General features: G+C 42.8%; 1 protein-coding gene across 1 annotated transcript in view; it reads right to left on the bottom strand.

Moving 5' to 3' along the window:
• The window catches only part of LTBP2 (latent transforming growth factor beta binding protein 2), a 139,338-nt gene that overhangs the window by 24,896 nt on the left and 96,020 nt on the right, over positions 1 to 18,422 (bottom strand). Inside the window, exons 10-18 of the mRNA XM_053379419.1 lie at positions 17,993 to 18,115; positions 16,678 to 16,842; positions 14,562 to 14,792; positions 12,153 to 12,172; positions 8,360 to 8,399; positions 5,853 to 5,951; positions 3,168 to 3,293; positions 2,786 to 2,914; positions 903 to 1,022 (exon numbers count right to left, since the gene is read on the bottom strand). Of these exons, the coding sequence (XP_053235394.1) occupies positions 903 to 1,022; positions 2,786 to 2,914; positions 3,168 to 3,293; positions 5,853 to 5,951; positions 8,360 to 8,399; positions 12,153 to 12,172; positions 14,562 to 14,792; positions 16,678 to 16,842; positions 17,993 to 18,115 (1,053 nt within the window). The remainder of the gene's footprint in view (positions 1 to 902; positions 1,023 to 2,785; positions 2,915 to 3,167; positions 3,294 to 5,852; positions 5,952 to 8,359; positions 8,400 to 12,152; positions 12,173 to 14,561; positions 14,793 to 16,677; positions 16,843 to 17,992; positions 18,116 to 18,422) is intronic.

The raw sequence follows: 18,422 nt of genomic DNA, 5'->3' as shown, positions 1-18,422 counted from the left end.
TTCTTAAATCACCACTTCTCATCCTCAGCCCCTTGATCTGAATAGGCAAAATGGCCAGTGAAAGTAACAATATTTGTCCGTCTTGTAAGATAATGGTAAGGATGACAACAATGTACCATATGTGAATAACTATGAATAAGGGCTCCTCCAGATTTCCTTTTGTGGCACAGGTCTTTCCAGTTTTGTGTACAAGTGTGTGTGTTGTGTGTGTGTGTGTGTGTGTGTGTGTGTGTGTGTGTGTGTGTGTTTGTCCCGCTGCTTTCCCCAGGAGAACCTGTTGTTTACCGCTGAACCAGAACAAGCAGCAATCAGGTTTGCTGTAGATAAGCTTTATTTCAATAAAATATTTAAATCTTTTTAACCCCCAAGTATTTCTAAACCCCCAAACCAGGAGGCTTCATTCCCTGCCTACAAAGAAAGCTACAAAGAAACATTTTAATATTCTTAAACTGTTTCTTAAAAGGGAATTCTGGATACCTCCCTGCATATGCATGTCTCTCTTATACGAACCTGGCTATATTTCAGTGCAGCAACCAAGCCGTGTTGCAAAAGGAGAGGAGAAGCAGCAAAGGGAAAAGCATGTGGTGTTTCCTCCTTTTCCCCAGCAGAGGGCAGCCTCTGTCCAGCACATAATATATCCTGCTGCTTTTGTTTGTGTTTGCTGCCCCCTTGTAGCCAGGAGAGGTAAGAACTCCATGCTAAATCTAATCTCAATGAGTGTAGCAAATAAGATGAAGCATCCTTCTAAATAAGCATTTGCTGAGGATGCAGATGTGCTATGTTAGTAAGAAGTGAAAGTAAAGCCCAACTGGATATTCAAGGAGATACTTTTTTGCATGCAAATATACAAGTAGCTTCGGAATAGTCAAGTTACCCAAAAAATTGGGTTTTTGCACACTCACCTTCACACTGTCCCCTGTGACTCATGGTGTAGCCTGTTTTGCACTCACAGAGATAAGAGCCAGGTGTGTTGACACACTGCCCTCCGTGACAAACATCTGGCTGGTCACACTCATTTAGATCTGTTAACACAGAGAGATATGTCCCTTCAGCAAAAGGACTGGATCCAAAGAGCTCTGGCATAGTTGTGCGCCAAGCAACTAGATAGCATCACCTCCATTACCTATACATTACCACCCCAGCCTATTACCATATTTTTCGCTCTATAGGACGCACTTTTTCCCCTCCAAAAATGAAGGGGAAATGTGTGTGCGTCCTATGGAGCGATTGCAGGCTCCTTGGCTTCGCGCCGACGCGCCTGTCCTGGAAGCCGGAAGAGGAACAGAAGGGTCTTCTTCTGTTCCTTCTCCAGCTTCGCTGAAGGGCGCTGTGCCTTCTCCCTCTCTGCGCAGCGCCTCTCCTGTTAAGGAGAGGCGCTGCGCAGAGAGAGAGAAGGCGTAGCGCCCCTTCAGCAACGCGCCTGTCATGCAAAGCCGGAGGAGGAACAGAAGGGTATCCTGTTCCTTCTCCAGCTTCGCAGCGACACGCCTGTCATGCGAAGCCGGAGGAGGAACAGAAGGGTCTCCTGTTCCTTCTCCAGCTTCGCAGCGACGCGCCTGTCCAGCGAAGCCCGAGGAGGAACAGAAGGGTCTCCTTCTGTTCCTTCTCCAGCTTCGCTGAAGGGGCGCTGCGCCTTCTCCCTCTCTGTGCAGCGCCTCTCCTGTGAAGGAGGGGCACTGCACACAGAGAGAGAAGGCGCAGTGCCCCTTCAGCGATGCGTCTGTCCTGGCTTCTGCTTTTGCCGTGTGCAGCCTCTTCGGGCAGGGGGAGCCTTCATCCCGCTGCCCTGAAGAGGCTTGGCGCGGTTACCCCAGAAGCCAGAACAGCCACACGGTATCCCAGAAGCCAGATCCCTCTTGCTGTTCTATGGTGCGAAAAATAAGGTAATTAATTTGCACCCCTCCTCAGTGCAGGATTCAGCATTATAGCAAATGCAAACACAGCATTTTTGTATGCCCGTATTAGGGCTTTCCATACTTCCTCTTGTCCTGCTGCTCCCCCCTGGTGAAAGCTGCTGAATCAGATGGGCATTTGCTCAGATTTAGCACTAAAGAGCAGGTTTTACCTGGGAAGGGAGTGGGGTAAGAGGGAAACCACTTGAGCCCATGCCTAGAAACCTAGGCAAGGGGCAAGCAAAAGTGTGGATGAGTCCTTACTGTCACTCTTCCATTTGTTTATCACCACCTTGCTGATGCATTACAGTGGTACCTCAGGTTACATACACTTCAGGTTACATATGCTTCAGGTTACAGACTCTGCTAACCCAGAAATAGTGCTTCAGGTTAAGAACTTTGCTTCAGGATGAGAACAGAAATCGTGCTCCGGCAGTGCGGCAGCAGCAGGAGGCCCCATTAGCTAAAGTGGTGCTTCAGGTTAAGAACAGTTTCAGGTTAAGAACAGACCTCCGGAACGAATTAAGTACTTAACCCGAGGTACCACTCTATTCACTGTCCTACCCCTAGGAAAACTGAAAGTGATCTAGTGTAATGACAGAGCCATAAAAGAACAAGGAGGATGACAACTTTCAGACCACTCAGTCCAGTTTCTGTTCCCATATGTAAGCACTAATGAAAGAGGTAGGAAAAGTTGCCAGAGGAAGTTTTCTTGGACACAGAGAAGAGAGCAGAACTGTCCCACTCCAAGGAGGCAGAGGAGGAAAAGGTCCAGCCACAAGACAGATCAAAAGCACACTCCTCTGCCTCTAATCTGCAAATAGATGCAGAGAAACTCGGTCAGGCAACTTGCTTTATCTTCTATTGGTGGGTGCCACAAAAACATAACTCACCCTGACATGTTTGTGTGTTCTGTGAGGTGAAAAGGGTGTACCCAGAGAAACAGAGGCAAGAATAGGAGCCCTCATTGTTGAGGCAGTGGCCCTTCCCATTGCATGGATTTCTCTCACATTCGTCAACATCTGAAACAAGAGGAGATAATCAAGGTCAGCTGGCATTACTATGCACCTCTGACCTTCCTAGAGGTAGCCCAAGGGCTGTAAAACTGTAGACTGGAATCTAAAGACCATGCATGAAGTTTCCTCATCATCCCGACTATGCTCTGGCACTTCCCAACTGCATTCCCTGAACTTTCAAGTGGTCCTTTGGCTGGTACCTCGCTGCCCCAAATATACAATTCTCCCATAGAAACAAAACCAGGTGTCAGTGAAATACCAATGCAAAATGAGTGACTTGGATGCTGTCGGTAACCAGGGTAACACAGACAGGCATATCCTCCTGGCAAGTTCACACAGCTGCCTGGACCACAGATGTTGGGTGAAGAGGAGCAGGCACTCATTTCTGGGAATGAAGAAAGAGTATTGTCAGGAAACACAGTGATTTCTCGGTTTTTAAAGCACATGAATTGTCCAAGGCTCTGGGAAGGCTTGTAAGCTGTCAAGGTGGTTCTGAAGACCTCTTCCTAAGTTCTTATTGATTTACATAATTGACTGCCACAAGATGTGGCAATAGCCATTGGTTTAAATAGTGGCAAAAGGGGATAGCATGGCATGTGATGAACGATCAGTGTACAAAATTCTGCTTCCAGTAGTTTCTACTTTGGATTGCATCAATTCATTGTCAAGCTCATCAGGACAGTGGAACTCAACTCAGCAAGAGCTGAATAACAGCCACACCTCTAAAGAGTCTTGGGGCTCATCAAGACTTCCTTTTGGAACACGCTTTTCCAGGCACAGGTCTGTGTTTTCAAGAGTTTGGGGGGATTGCCCCAGAGCTTTCCCCACAAAAAAAAAATCATCATTTACTGCTGAATTGAAGCAAATAGCAATGCACAGAAACCCAATTGCTATTTCTCCCATTCAGTGAAAAAACACAAGTTTTCCTGGGGAAAACACTGGGACAAAAACCCCCAAGAACATTCAGACTCAGAGCTTTAAAGCCCAGACCTGTACCTAGAAACATGACACAAAAGGAAGTTGGGATGAGCCCTTAAAACAATCTCGTCATCCAACCAGCTTGAAAACAAACCCACTCAGACAAAAAAGGCTATTGAGAGCAAGACTGTGAGAGAGAGGTTCTTTCCAAGAAAGTTTAATACGAAGTGTAAGGACATTGGTAGAACTACCAGACATTAGACAATGCTGAAATAACACAGCTGCCATTATCTAAGCAGTAAACATATTGTCTCTTGAGGTCACAGAACTTCCCACTCCACCAGAAAACCCCCATGACTCAGCTCTGTAAAGGACAAGAGACATTTTGCACATTTTCCTACCCTGCCTATTCAGCAGCAGAGGTCCTAACTCTTCTGATCTTCGCCATGCCATTGTCCATAAGTGCTCTTTTTTATATAAAAGGGACTCTGGTTTTACTTCTCTGTTTGCTAGGAAGAGTCTATTTGATGCTGTTTGGTTTCTAGGCACTTTCCCTGCAGACTGTGTGCAGCCTGGAAATAAGTAATCTGGCAAGACTATGCTTGTCTGGGCCAAATTGGGAGCCTAGTCACCTATGTCATGAGGATCAAAGGGAAATTCACTGTGTCTTTCAAATACTAACACACTTTATGAAGCCTGGCCCAGCTGTTCTTTCCAAGTGAAGCTAGATAGTGCGAAACCTCTTTCTGAACTAGCATAAAAGCTAAGAGGCTGAGCTGTGAACCAGGAAGCACCTAGTTCAAATACCATCTGTGCCACTAGGTGGCTCTGGGCAAGCCTTCTCGCGGGTTCAAGAGGTTTTCTGTTTGTCCCATGCTTTCCAGGCATGGGTCTCAGCAGCTCTCTGTTTGCCTTGCTACTTTCCCAGGGAAAACCTGCTCTTTTCTGCCGAATCAGAGCAAACATCCATCCGCAGAAAACCTGATTGATGTTTGCTCCAATTCAGCAGTAAAGAGCAGGTTTTCCCAAGGAAAAGTGGTGGGACAAGTGCGGATGAGACCCAAGTCTTTCATTTTACAGTATGAGGAATAATAATACAGGGTTGTTGTACACATTGCTGAGATAAGGTTTGTGTAGTGCTTTGAACACTGAAAAAGCACCATATGCTAAGTATAACAGTTATTTGAAAATCTACAGGGATTTAGCAGGAAAAGACCCAGAATGAGATAGAAAAAGCTGTGTGAGGAGGCTAGTAATATTCAAGAGCTATTACTACAAGTAATACAAGTAATACTCAAGAGCTATTATTAGGCTGGAATGCATCTTTTATATGTGTTATTAATACAGTACAGAAAGCAGAAGCAGGAAAGAAGATTAATGCATGTTCAGTTTTAAATTCAGGCCAATGTAAGTTTTCATTGGAATTTTTAAAAAGTCAAGAAATGCAAAAATTAAAAGAACTACCATGTTTGAAAATGTGCTTAAAGCAAAGGGATTGCTACATTTCCTTTTAAAATCAGTAAATCATATCTTTCTCCTGCAGCCTGGTCTCTTGTGTGAGCCATATGAAATGCTTCATCTGCTCTCTGCTTCCCTTGCCCAGACAAACTCTGAGCGGTTGGCCAAAAACAAACCTCAGCCATGAGTTGTGGCTTGTTTGGAGTTAAGACAAAACACAAGACCAAGTCTGCATGTAATGTTAAGCCAAACCATAGCTTAGCTCTCAATATAGTCTGAAAGCAGCAGCGGTGGCAATGAGGGAAGAACAAAGTAGCCACAAATTTTGGTCTGTGCATCAGCAGGCTTAGTTTGGCTTAACCATACATTTTAAGTACTCCTCCACCCAAAAGAATCATGGGAACTGTAGTTACCCCACACAGAGCTACAATTCCCAGCACCCTTAACAAATTACAGTTCCCATGATTCTTGTTATGAAGGGTAGCATAGAAATGTAATTAATAATAATAATAATAATAATAATAATAATAATAATAATAATAATAATACTGGGGCACTGCTGGCATACCTGTAAATAGTGTTGCTACCTCTGTTGGAGCAGCATTCTCCCCTATAGATCCTGGAAGTGGCTGGGCAGGGAAATGGGGAGAAATCTTTACAACATCCACTGCAAAAGATATAAAGAGAAGTGAAACCAACTATGACCCAATTTTATCATTATTTATTTATTAAATTTGTATGTCGCCTTTCATCTAAAGATCACAGGGCAGTTTCACAACATAAAAATACAAAATACATAATAAAACAAAAACAAACCAATAATCCCCCCTCCCACAAACACATCTAAAAGGACATAGAATGCTTCGAGTGTTAACATGATGTGGGAAGTGAAGGTAACAGGGCATGTGGGATTTGGTTAAATGTGAATGAAAAGAAGAATTTCAAAAAGGAGAAAGGGGTTATGAACAGAATAAAATTATGTCTTAGTATATAAGATGAGGAATGGGCTAAGATAACGAAAACTTGGGACATAATAATTAGAAAAACATAAATTGTAAGCATGGTTTGAAGAAGGGTTTGAATTTGCTGAATCAGATTGGAATAAAGAGGAACACAAAAAAGGGAGATGTGAGGAGGTCAGGACAGAGGGATAAGGAACTTTGTAACTTTTTAAAGTGGATTTTTCTTTTTTTCTTTTTTCTTTTTTCTTTGCTATATATTTTTGTTCTCTGATTTTTCTGTGGGTTTTAATTAATGGAATAATCTATGTGAAATGATGAACTTTTTGTTTTGTAAAACTTTAATAAACATTTATTTTTTAAAAAAATAAAAGGACATAGAATGCTACTCAGCCACGGTTATAGGGACACATTTTTGCCTGGCGCCTAAAGATACGTAATGAAGGCGGCAGGTGAACTTCCCTGGGGAGAGCATTTCACAAATGGGGAGCCACCACAGAAAAGGCCCTTTCTCATGTTGCAGCTTCTGAGTCAGTTCATATGAGGAGAGGCAATTCTTGAGGTAGGTACTGCGATCCTGAGCTGTTTTATAGGTCAAAACCAGCACTTTGAATTGGGCCTGGAAGCTAATTGGCAGCCAGTGCAGTCGGGCCAGGATTAGTGTAATATGCTCAAACCGTCTTGCCTCTGTGAGCAACCTGGCTGCTGAATTCGGCACCAGCTGAAGTCTCCAAACCGTCTTCAGAGGCAGCTCCATATGCTATACAATGCATTGCAGTAATGTTAAATAATGAGCAGGAATCCACTAGACCAGGCCTGTTTGATCGCAGGGTGTACCTGGTTGATCCTGGTACTCCCAGTCAAAAAAAAAAAACCCACACAACTCAACAACTCTGGTCAATCCTCCAGTGACAATGGATAGATCACTACCAGTTTTTTTATACTGTGAGTAGATCACAGTCTCTTGGGAGTTGGACGTGCCTGCACTAAACAATGCAATCCTATGCAATGAATTCAGTGCAGCTTACTTGTGAATAAATGTACATAAAATGTATAAACCTTGCAGATGGAACAGCAGGGAAGGAGTTGGGGGAGCTCAAAAGCTTTTACAACACAATAGTAAAAATAAAATTGTTAAAAGAGGCAATATAATAATCCATGAAACTTGACAGATATACAGCACCCTTAAACCTCATAATGTGTATTGAGTTTTGTATTAGTCGTGTGCTTTTAATTAATATTTATATATTATTCTTTTTAGTGATCCCTATGCGGGACGCAGGTGGCGCTGTGGGTAAAAGCCTCAGCGCCTAGGGCTTGCCGATCAAAAGGTCGGCGGTTCGAATCCCCGTGGCAGGGTGCGCTCCCGTTGTTCGGTCCCAGCGCCTGCCAACCTAGCAGTTCGAAAGCACCCCCGGGTGCAAGTAGATAAATAGGGACTGCTTACTAGCGGGAAGGTAAACGGCGTTTCCGTGTGCGGCTCTGGCTCGCCAGAGCAGCGATGTCACGCTGGCCACGTGACCCGGAAGTGTCTCCGGACAGTGCTGGCCCCCGGCCTCTTGAGTGAGATGGGCGCACAACCCCAGAGTCTGTCAAGACTGGCCCGTACGGGCAGGGGTACCTTTACCTTTACCTTTTATGCATTTTTGTATATTACCACCTGAGAATTGCTTCCCATGCTGATTATTAATTCTTCTAATAGTGCCATCCTACGCATGTTTAACGTGGGAGCAAGTTTCACTAAACTCAGTCAGGCTTGTGAATAAACATACAGAGGATTGTACTGTAAATCAAACAAAACTTTTAAAATATATCCTATGCAGCAGCCTGTAAAGCTACAACTAAAACACAAATACATTTCGCAGAGGATCTTGTGAAAGATACAATATTTCCCAGACTCCTCCCACGCAGCAGACTCAGTGTCTGCCCAGTTCTTCTGCCCAGAAATAACCACGCAATAAACTATAGACCGTATTTAGAAGAGCCCATTGAAAAAAAAAACATTTTCCTTTTCCCAGGCACCAAAATTATCAGCACAGACTGAGATCTTTCATCCATTTTTAATTTTTGGCCCCATTCTTAGTTAATGGATTCAGCAAGTTACTTTGCAATTTACCTGGGCTAATATCAGTTTCTTCGATAACATCCTCTGCATCCTGTGAACAAAAAATACAAATGCAATGATTGGCTGTACAGAAATCAGGCAGGATTCACCTAATCAGGAAGAAGTAATTTCCCCAGTATAGGAGCTTTCTTCTTTATCTATTCCCTCTTCAGCGTATTGTACAGTGGTACCTCAGGTTAAGTACTTAATTCATTCCAGAGGTCCGTACTTAACCTGAAACTGTTCTTAACCTGAAGCACCACTTTAGCTAATGGGCTTCCTGCTGCCGCTGCGCTGCCAGAGCACGATTTCTGTTCTCATCCTGAAGCAAAGTTCTTAACCTGAAGCACTATTTCTGGGTTAGCGGAGTCTGTAACCTGAAGCGTATGTAACCTGAGGTACCACTATATCAATAGAGAAAGGTGTTGTTGCTGATTTACAATCCCCACAGTTTATTAAAATGAAAATATCATCCTTAGTGAAGTGCAATCACACCCTAGGTACCTAAATTTGCTCAAATTCATCTACAATTATCTCACTCCAGGTTTTTTGACACACTAGTTTAATTCAAGTGTCAAGTTCCACATCCTCCAAACCACAGATAGGGCTGTGGTGCAAGTCCAGGAACAAGATGCTTGAAATGGGCCTCTGATTTCCCCTCTTAATCTCATTCTACATTCTTCAGCATCTTGCAGCCAGACATGCGTACTGATTATCCATTTTCAGCAGGTGCCAAAATAGACACTGGAAAGAAAGTAGCAGCAACATGAGATCAAACAGCTGCAAAAAAAAATTCAGTGGGAAAAACCAACAGCTGTACAGGAAGACAATAACCTTTATTCTCAATGTGTTTCAACAGAAATCTTCTCTCAAGGGGTGTGGTCTTTGCAAATAAAACAGCTGGATTCACTCGCCTTAGTACTGATGGCCAGAAAACTTCCTCCAGAAAACCTGTTTATTTAGCATTCGTCCTGATTCGAGTGCACAAAGCTTATATGGTGGATAGACAACGCCTGCTCTTAATTGAACATTCATTCTGATTTGTTTATGGGGTGGTTATTTATCAATGAGCATTCATCCTGCATTCATCCAGATTTGCTTGCCGGGTGTTTACATGTCTTCTTGTTAATCGTTTGTTCATTCTGCGCTTTTTAGTGTATTTCCCCATTGCTTTTCTAACTGCAAGAAGTCTGTAGGTGGTTGGTTGTTGTTTTTAAAGTGCACTTGTTGTGCTAGGTCAGTGTTTTCCAAACTTGGGTCTCCAGCTGTTTTCAGACTACACTCCCCATCATCCCTGAGCACTGCTCCTGCCAGCTAGAGATAATGGGAGCTGTAATCCAAAAACAGCTGGAGACCCAAATTTGAGAAACACTGTGCTAGGTCAACAGAGCCCTTTAATCCACTTTAATTGAGCAAATCTAAAGTTTTGGCATACACTTGAATCCCTCCCACAAAATACTGACAGTCTGGAGGCACCTTATATTTCTGACAAAGGTCAACCATCTTCAAAATCATAACCGATGGATGTTTTCTGAGAAGGTGAGCAGATCCAATAGCCTTCTTTCATTGCAAAGACCACTTGCCTTTAAAGCATTTGTCCAAAATTGCATCTGCAATAAAGGGTGCTGGGGGTTTAAGATTTAATAAATAATAAAATTTGGTTGTCCCATACAGCTGCTGTGGTGCTTTTTTTCATTTTGGTTGTTTTTCGTGTTAGAGAGGAAGCCTCTGTCAAAGACAGAGAGATAAGGATAACATGGAATGTGACTTTCCCTGGTTCTCGATAACCTTTGGGGAGGTCTCTGGGATGCTTGTTGTCAGTAGTGAAAAAAAGTCTCGGATACATTAAGACATGGAATTGCATAAGGTGTTTTAAAAACTAGGCAATCAAACTCCTTCGCCTGCCAACACCTGAACTTCTGTTGCGCTGCCTATATCAGAGTTAACACTTCTCTAAATCTGCTGACAGAGTCTTCCAAATTAACGACAGTAATTACACTTTTGGTGATAGGTGATCTTAACAACAACATAATGACATTAAATAATCAGGCTTTTGTTGCACATCTTTCTCCATTGTATCAATAAAACACAAAAGAAACAATGGAGTGCTCATACTATTGAAAAGAGATACTCTGAGACTTATCTTGGATATTAATTCAATTCTGACAGAGCACAAATTCCATCCAACAGCTATTAAAGAATTATAAGTCTATATTCAGGGAAGCTTTTAACATTTAACGCTGTATTGTTTTTAATACTTGATTGGGAGCCGCCCAGAGTGGCTGGGGAAACTCAGCCAGATGGGCGGGGTATTAATAATAATAATAATAATAATAATAATAATAATTATTATTATTATTATTATTATTATTATTATTATTATTATTATTATTATTAGACTTCTTATGGTACAATCTTAAGTGGGATGGGAAACTGGTGAATCAACTGCCACTTCTAAAGTTGTGACACCTTTTGCTGGTTAAGGTGTTAGGTGTTGGGGTGTGTGTGTGTGCATGTTTGTGTGCAGCAGATATATTGTCCTCCCTCCCCCCCGTGATTTAAATTCACATGGTTTCCAGTGGAGAAAGGGGGGGCTGCTCCAGGTTGAGGTGGGGGGCACTGGTTCTAGTGTCTCTTTCTAATGAATGAAGGGGATTTGGATACAGCGGGTTGAAACTGCTGCCATCCTGTCCATGCCCTGCTCCTGGAATGCTTGTTTCAGTGTCCATCATCCAAACTGCCCTCCACAGAGATATGTGCCTGTGGAGGTCTCTGTAAAGGGCATGTTCCTCCACCAGAAAAACTCTTCTCCAGCTCTGAAGAGGCACCTTTGCTCCATCCCAACACCCTTTAACCAGCAGCAACGATCGCTGAATGGTGAAGTTAATTTCCCCATGCAATATGCCAGATGTTTCTGAATCCTTCTTTCGTTTTCCTTCCTTCCTACCCCTCTTCAACCTACAGTTAGGGTTGCTCTAAAATGAAGTTAATTTCACAGTGCAACGTGGCAGACTTTTTAGAAGCATTCTTTCCTTTCCCAATATGTCCCTAAAGCAATTTTAGCAGCTGCTAAGATATCCATTATACACTTTGCTTCTTCCTGTCTTTCAAATGGCCCACTAAAAGTAGGGCTTGATTGTTCTCTGTTCTACACCTTAGGACCTGGTATATCACTTCTAAAAAAACATATTTCAAGTCTTTATTTATTTATTTTTAAAGGAGGACTTTACAAGGATGAATTTGCAAGGTTATCTTTGAACCCTAAGGTGGATCTTCCATATCACTTTTTATTAAAACGTCAGGAAGTATTTACTGAAGATGGTTTATTCTTCATTCATTCAGTTTTTAAACTACACATTTGCTATGCGTATCCCAAACATTAAGGGTATGCTCACATTAGCGCTTACTCTGTATCCCGTACACTCCCACTGCTATTTCTGAAGCCATACTCACATGGCATTAGCCACAATTCATATTGATCCTGTAGTTTCCTGACAAACACTGCTGTTTGAGGCACCCCCCCCCGAAACCAGCTTCAATCCAATTAGAAAACTGGATGCGGAGTAAACAGTAACGTTAATATTTCAGACAGTCGTTGCACATGTGCAGATGACAGCATCATGAACAAGAGGGGAACAGGGAAACCCAAAAAGTCATGTACATCAGGTAAATGTATTCCTACCCCGTCTCTGACATGAACAACACTGTGCAAATGCGGTTTGAAACACGGCAAGGAAAAATGACTTCACTGCATTTTAAGCCTCTAACATGAACATAAGTTGCTAGCAGCAGAAATTTTACTCACCTGATCTTCTTCAGAATCCCCTGTAAAATGACATAAGAGAATTGAGTGCATTAATTAAGTAAATTTGTAAGTGCAGTCAGAATTCACTTTGGAATTCAAATTCCCTTCTTTGGTTTTGCACAAATGCTGCTTTACACTCAGTAATGCCATTGCTCAAGACTTGAACTTGCTTGGTGGCTTCAGGGAAGCCTCTGCTTCCTTAGCTCCAGCCCTCCCCACCTCCCAGCAATGCTATTTATTTGTTTTCTCACCCTTATATCCTGCCTTTCTTCTGTCCTGGAAACCAAGGCGGCACAGATGTGGTTCCCATGTACCTATTTATTTATAAGATTTCTTACCCACCCTTCACTTTTAAGGTCTAGAGCAGCTTGGACCAGTATAATCATACAATTATAAAACAGTTAATGTACATGGTTAAAAAAACAAGTAAGCGAATTCCAGGGGAAAAAGCAGCACAGTCTAGATCAGGCATCTCCAAACTCGGCCCTCCAGATGTTTTGGGACTACAATTCCCATCATCCCTGACCACTGGTCCTGTTAGCTAGGGATGATGGGAGTTGTAGTCCCAAAACATCTGGAAGGCCGAGTTTGGGGATGCCTGGTCTAGATTGAACAAAACAAAGAAGAGGTGGAGCCCACAAAAAGGCCTTAATTATCAAGAGGCCAGGGTAGAAAGGTACATCTTCAGCATACAATAGAAGATGTCTAATGAAATTAGATGCTAGAACCCCATCGGTAGGGAGTTCTATAATGCTGAAAACAGCATTTTAAGAATTAATAGGGTAATGCAGGTGAAGTGATTGAGCACTTAGATATGCTATATAAAAAGTAAGAATTTTTATTAACATATCCATGATGGCAGCATTCGTTTCTGAGAGCATTAGCCAGATGCAAGGTACTTGGATACGCTTGGGACTGCACCCTACACACCCATCCTATACGCATGAAGAGTGTGACGTGAACCTTGCCAAGATTCAAGAACGTCAACAAGGCAAGGAAAATGGTCAGGCAAGATGGGCACTGGCATCCTGAAACATCTGAAGGGTGCCATGTTGGCAACTCCTGTTCTACCCAAACCAGGGCCTTTTCTGTAGTGGTCCCCAAACCTTGGATTACCCTCCCCTCAGGATGGTTAATTTGTTTGCCTCACCATCATCTTTTTGTAGGTGGGCAAAAGTATGCCCTTTTTATGTTCTATGCATGTCTACCATAGCTGTCAACGTTTCCCTTTTTTAAGGGAAATTCCCTTATTCTGAATAGGATTCCTCAAAAGAAAAGGGAAAAGTTGACAGCTATGATGTCCACATACCAAAAGGAGCAGTGCTGCCACATGCCACAGTGCAATGTGTGGGTGTTTGGGGTGGGACCAGTAGTATAGCATGGCTGCCCCACTCACAACCTGTGTAGTGTGTGAAGGGCACTTGTCTTCAGAATCTAAGCCATTTAAAGGAGTTTTAGTGGGGCAGGAGTGCTGAACATAATGCCAATATATTTCACATCTGGCAACCAATGCGCCCCTTTCGTTTCAGATAAGTACATGGGTAGACGAGTCTTGAAAGCCTGTGACATGAATTTTCACTGCCTTCTAGCAGCTATGGTGGCTCATTTACCAGAAGTGATGTATTTAGTGTTAAGTCTGGAAGTGTATACTCACTTCTGACCAAACTAAGCCTCCTACAGCAAAATATACATCAGTTTGTGCTAGAGGGTCATGAAAATTTGTGCCCCAGGCTTTTTAGACTCGTCTACCCATGTATCCTAAAGGGACGTGGGTGGCCCTGTGGTCTAAACCACAGAGCCTAGGGCTCCTGCCCACCTAGCAGTTCAAAAGTACATCAAGTACAAGTAGATAAATAGGTACCGCTCCAGCAGAAAGGTAAATGGCGTTTCTGTGTGCTGCTCTGGTTTGCCAGAAGCGGCTTAGTCATGCTGGCCACATGACCCGGAAGCTGTCTGCAGACAAACGCCGGCTTCCTCGGCCTATAGAGCGAGATGAGCGCGTAACCCTAGAGTTGTCTGCGACTGGACCTAACGGTCAGGGGTACCTTTACCTTTACCTTTTTTACCCATGTACTATCTGAAACCAAAGGAACACATTGGTTGCCAGACATGAATTTATTTCAGCTCTCCTACCCCACTATTTTTTGTTGCTGTGCTATTTGTTTTGTTCTTGTTCGTTTTATTCAATGTTACTGTTTTGTTATCTGTTTCCACCGTAATTGTTTTCATGCTAGTATTATTGAAGCTTCATCATGAAAGGAGGCCTGATGAACTAGTTTGAGATAACGCAGTCCTGCTGTGCTTTCGTGTGCAAGTTTAGAAGACTCTTGAAACCATTCCAACACTGGAAATTTGTGAACTGCCTGGAATTCACTCAAACCAGTTGGATTCACACGAGTATTACTTTACCCTTTCCTGCGGAGGTGTCAGCCCCCGGGAGCATGTCGACCACATCCCCACGCAAGACCTCCTGCAGCTGTTGCTGCCTTACTGCCCAGCTGGGAAGCCGGCCACTGTTTTTGCTCTGCTCCTGTGAGCTGAGCGGGAGCTCGTCTGCTTCTGCTTTCCTCATGGACATTCGAATGTCAGAGCTGGAGTAAGTGTAGCCATGCCCTGCAGGGCAAATCTCCTTAAAGGCTTCTGCAAAGAAAGGCGAGAGATACAATCTGATGACACAGAGAAAAGGAAAAGCTACAAAAGTAATAGCCGGGAGGACAAAGGCATCTCTCGCAATCTAATCCATTTGTAAGGATACTGTTGTTTTTCTGCTATCCCGTTCAGACATGCTGGGCCATGTTTCCTCTTCTTTAGTCTATTTAAGCTATCTGCCACAATCGAAACACAGTTCTCTGACATGGGTAAAACATGTTTAGACTACACCCTCTTGGAACCAGAACTGAAGGCTGAAAGTTGCCAGCAAAAAGAAAGATGTTTGCAGGGCTGGGTGTGTTATTAGTAAATGCAAACTACTGTTAACCGATACTGGAAACTGGCTGCCCTTTCTCTCAGAGTTGACAATAAAATATAACCACATGGAAACACTCTCTCTCTCTCTCTCTCTCTCTCTCTCTCTCTCTCTCTCTCTCTCTCTCTCTCTCAAAGAGAGGCAGCTGTGGAACAAAAGGGCCAAGGGAACTACTGCTTGTTAAGGCTGCATCAGAGTCGAAGGTCAAACAAACAGACATAAAGTTCCGCAAGCCCCGAACCCCCTTTTAATTCATCACTGTAGGTTTTGGGCATATCTGATAGGGCCATCCACAAAGTTCATTTGGCAACACAGGCCCTGCCCTGCTTCACAGCAGAGTGATGTACACAAAAAAGAAACCATGTATGTTAAAGAAGTTGGAAAGGATGAATGTTTATTATCAAATTAGCTAATTTAATAATAAATATCCATCCTTTCCAGCATCTTTCAGAAACATTTTTTTTCTTTTTGTTTACATCGTTGCTGCTTGGAACCACATAAAAAACAGGAAGCACCCAGAGTGAATCAGCCTGCTTCAGGCAGCGCCACGAAGGGCAGGGGACTAGATGGAGGCAGGAACTGGTGCCTGGAGATTTTTAAAAGTGTTGGTCCCAGAGGCAGTAGGTGGTGTTTCAAACCTGCTTCAACATATGGAAGGCACCACATTGGCTACCCCTGTCACAGTATCTGCAAGGAGGTGCAGGAAGGGGCAAAGTCTTATTGTAAGGCAGCGTTGTATGAGGGCTGAGAGGCCATACTTAAAATTCTCTATTCTTCTCAGTTTGTCATGCTCTGCTTATGGTCTTTTGGGTGCTCAGTGATTCATTTTCTATCTACTGCTATACATTCACACTGCCTCATGACAAATAGTCAACAAGTGCCACTGGACTAATCTGGTTTCTTTCTTTTATTCTTTCTTATTTTTTATTTACAAATTTAAGAAGGAAAGAACAATTAAAATTAAAGGAGAGAGGAAAAAAACAAACAATAATAATATACAAATAAATCATTATAATAACAGTAGACCACCATAAGCTTGCATTGTGGACGCAGTGACCATCAGTACACAAATCTTACTTAAAACATATAAGTTAATATAAGCCTTCTAGATGTTCAAGTATGTATCCGTGTGACACTAATGCCTATATGAAATATGTTTGAATGCAGTCAGGGCAGGGAGGTTGTCAGATTGTGCAATAGACAGGGAGATATAAGTCTCTTAGCCACCATAAGGGCTTGCAAAATCCACTTCTGTTGTCCATCGGTTAACTAAGATACTACAGGGATATAATTTCAAAATACGCAAACATCTACAGATATCATGGATTTTGCCAAATTGAGGCAAGTAATAACATCAGATCAAAAGGAATATATCACTGGAGAAGCCCCTATCACATGCCTCTAAAGTAAAGGCTTTATAATCCCATTTCAGGCAGAGAATTGCAAATGGTATTGCTGGTCTGATAGAGAGCCGGAAGAGTCTAAGTAGCCACCAGTTTAAAATTTGCAGAAAGTGAAAGGGCAGAGGGAAAGGTCCAAAAGAACAAGCAGAGTTTTTACCAGATCCTGGTAATGGACACGTCTCACAATTTCTTCCCCACCCTTTGCCAACACGACTACAGCAGCAGATCTGCTTGGTGATGTGCTGATTGAGTGGCAGGGCACAGACTCCCCCAACTGTTGAGCGATAGCACAGCCCCTGCTCTGTGGAAACTGCTTTATCCGCTGAAACACAAATGGTTGATTAGTCAGCTTTTGAAAGATTTTCAGTGCAATCCTGTGAATGTTTACTCAGTAGTAAATCCTACTGTGCAATGGGATTTATTCCCCAGCAAAAGGGAATTATCCTATGACACTTACTGGAAGCCCAGTTGAACACAGTGGTTTTACTTTTGAGTAAACATGCATAGGGATCATACTGTTAGGCTCTTCTTGTTGATCTCCAACTGGACCCATTTGTCCACTCCTTCACCAATAGTGAAAGTGAAGGCAAGAAAAACAGTGGAGCTATTTTAATACACATTTAATTGCATTGAATTCAACGTCAAGAAGTATTTCAGATGCTTAATTTCATCATGCTTTAAGATGAAGAGTTGATTAAAACACTATTCTACTTTGAGATTTGAATCTATGGACCATCTCCTGCTTAGTTTGCTAATAAAGAAGCTAGCTAGTAAGTTCACCACCAAACAGTTAAGAAACTTTGCCAAATCACAGAGTTAGGTAACTCATGCCAAAGGTTTTGCAACAAGACTGCGCAAGACTTCAGATTTCAGTTAAGATTTCAAATTAAATTATTAATGAGAGGAGCAGAGCAGTGTTGCATTTGTGCTTAGATTTAGCAAATTTGAGTCAGCTTTGGGGAAATTTTCCTGAATTGACTATAACATGTCATATAACGAAGGCAAAATGGATCAGGACACAGGCAAAACCGGGAAATTCACTTTAAAAGAGAGAAGCAGAGCAGCTTTAAAAATTAGGGAGTCTTTTGACCAAAGCGGGACAGTTGACAAGTCTCTTTTGGTTCATAATGATGACATCATCATTATGGGCAGAAGCTAAAGGGAAAGCATCTTCCTCTTGTTCTAGAGCAGGCATCCCCAAACTCGGCCCTCCAGATGTTTTGGGACTACAATTCCCATCATCCCTGATCACTGGTCCTGTTAGCTAGGAATGATGGGAGTTGTAGTCCCAAAACATCTGGAGAGCTGAATTTGGGGGCGCCTGTTCTAGAATAATGTAACTGCCCAGGATTGATGGCTACTGCCCACTCCTTCAAACTCCTTATGATCCAACCCATACAGTTATTGTGCTAATGGGAAAAAGACGAATGGGGGGGGGGGAGAGTTGTTATGGTCTATCTGGGGACACTTACAAATACAGTGACTGCGGGATGGGTCCAGCATGGTTCCAGCCTTACAAGTGCAGAGGAAGCTGCCGCGAGTGTTCACACATTCTGCATCTTTGCATATGCCAAATATTAGACATTCGTTGATATCTATAAAGGTGAACAGAGAGAACGAGATTAGCCAACCTATTCTGGTGCTGCCCACAAATGGCACTGCAAGGAAGATCTGCAAAGGGAACAAGTCCTGATGTGACAGAGCAGAGACAATGGGATCACCAAGTAAAAGAGAATGTTGGGGGGGGCTCACAGGTGGAGGCCACATGTAAAAACAGATATAAGAAGTTAGAGCTGTTAAGGAAAGGTTGTTGAGGAAGGTGACTTTGTGTGATCTATTCAGCACTCTGAAGAGCCGGATTCAGTAATGGGCTAGATGAGGGCCAGTAACGTGAAGCTAAAT

The sequence above is a fragment of the Podarcis raffonei genome, chromosome 1 (assembly GCF_027172205.1).
Source record: "Podarcis raffonei isolate rPodRaf1 chromosome 1, rPodRaf1.pri, whole genome shotgun sequence".
Classification (NCBI taxonomy): Eukaryota; Metazoa; Chordata; class Lepidosauria; order Squamata; family Lacertidae; genus Podarcis; species Podarcis raffonei.
Note: the sequence above shows the minus strand (reverse complement) of the source record. Positions and strands in the feature narration are given on the sequence as shown.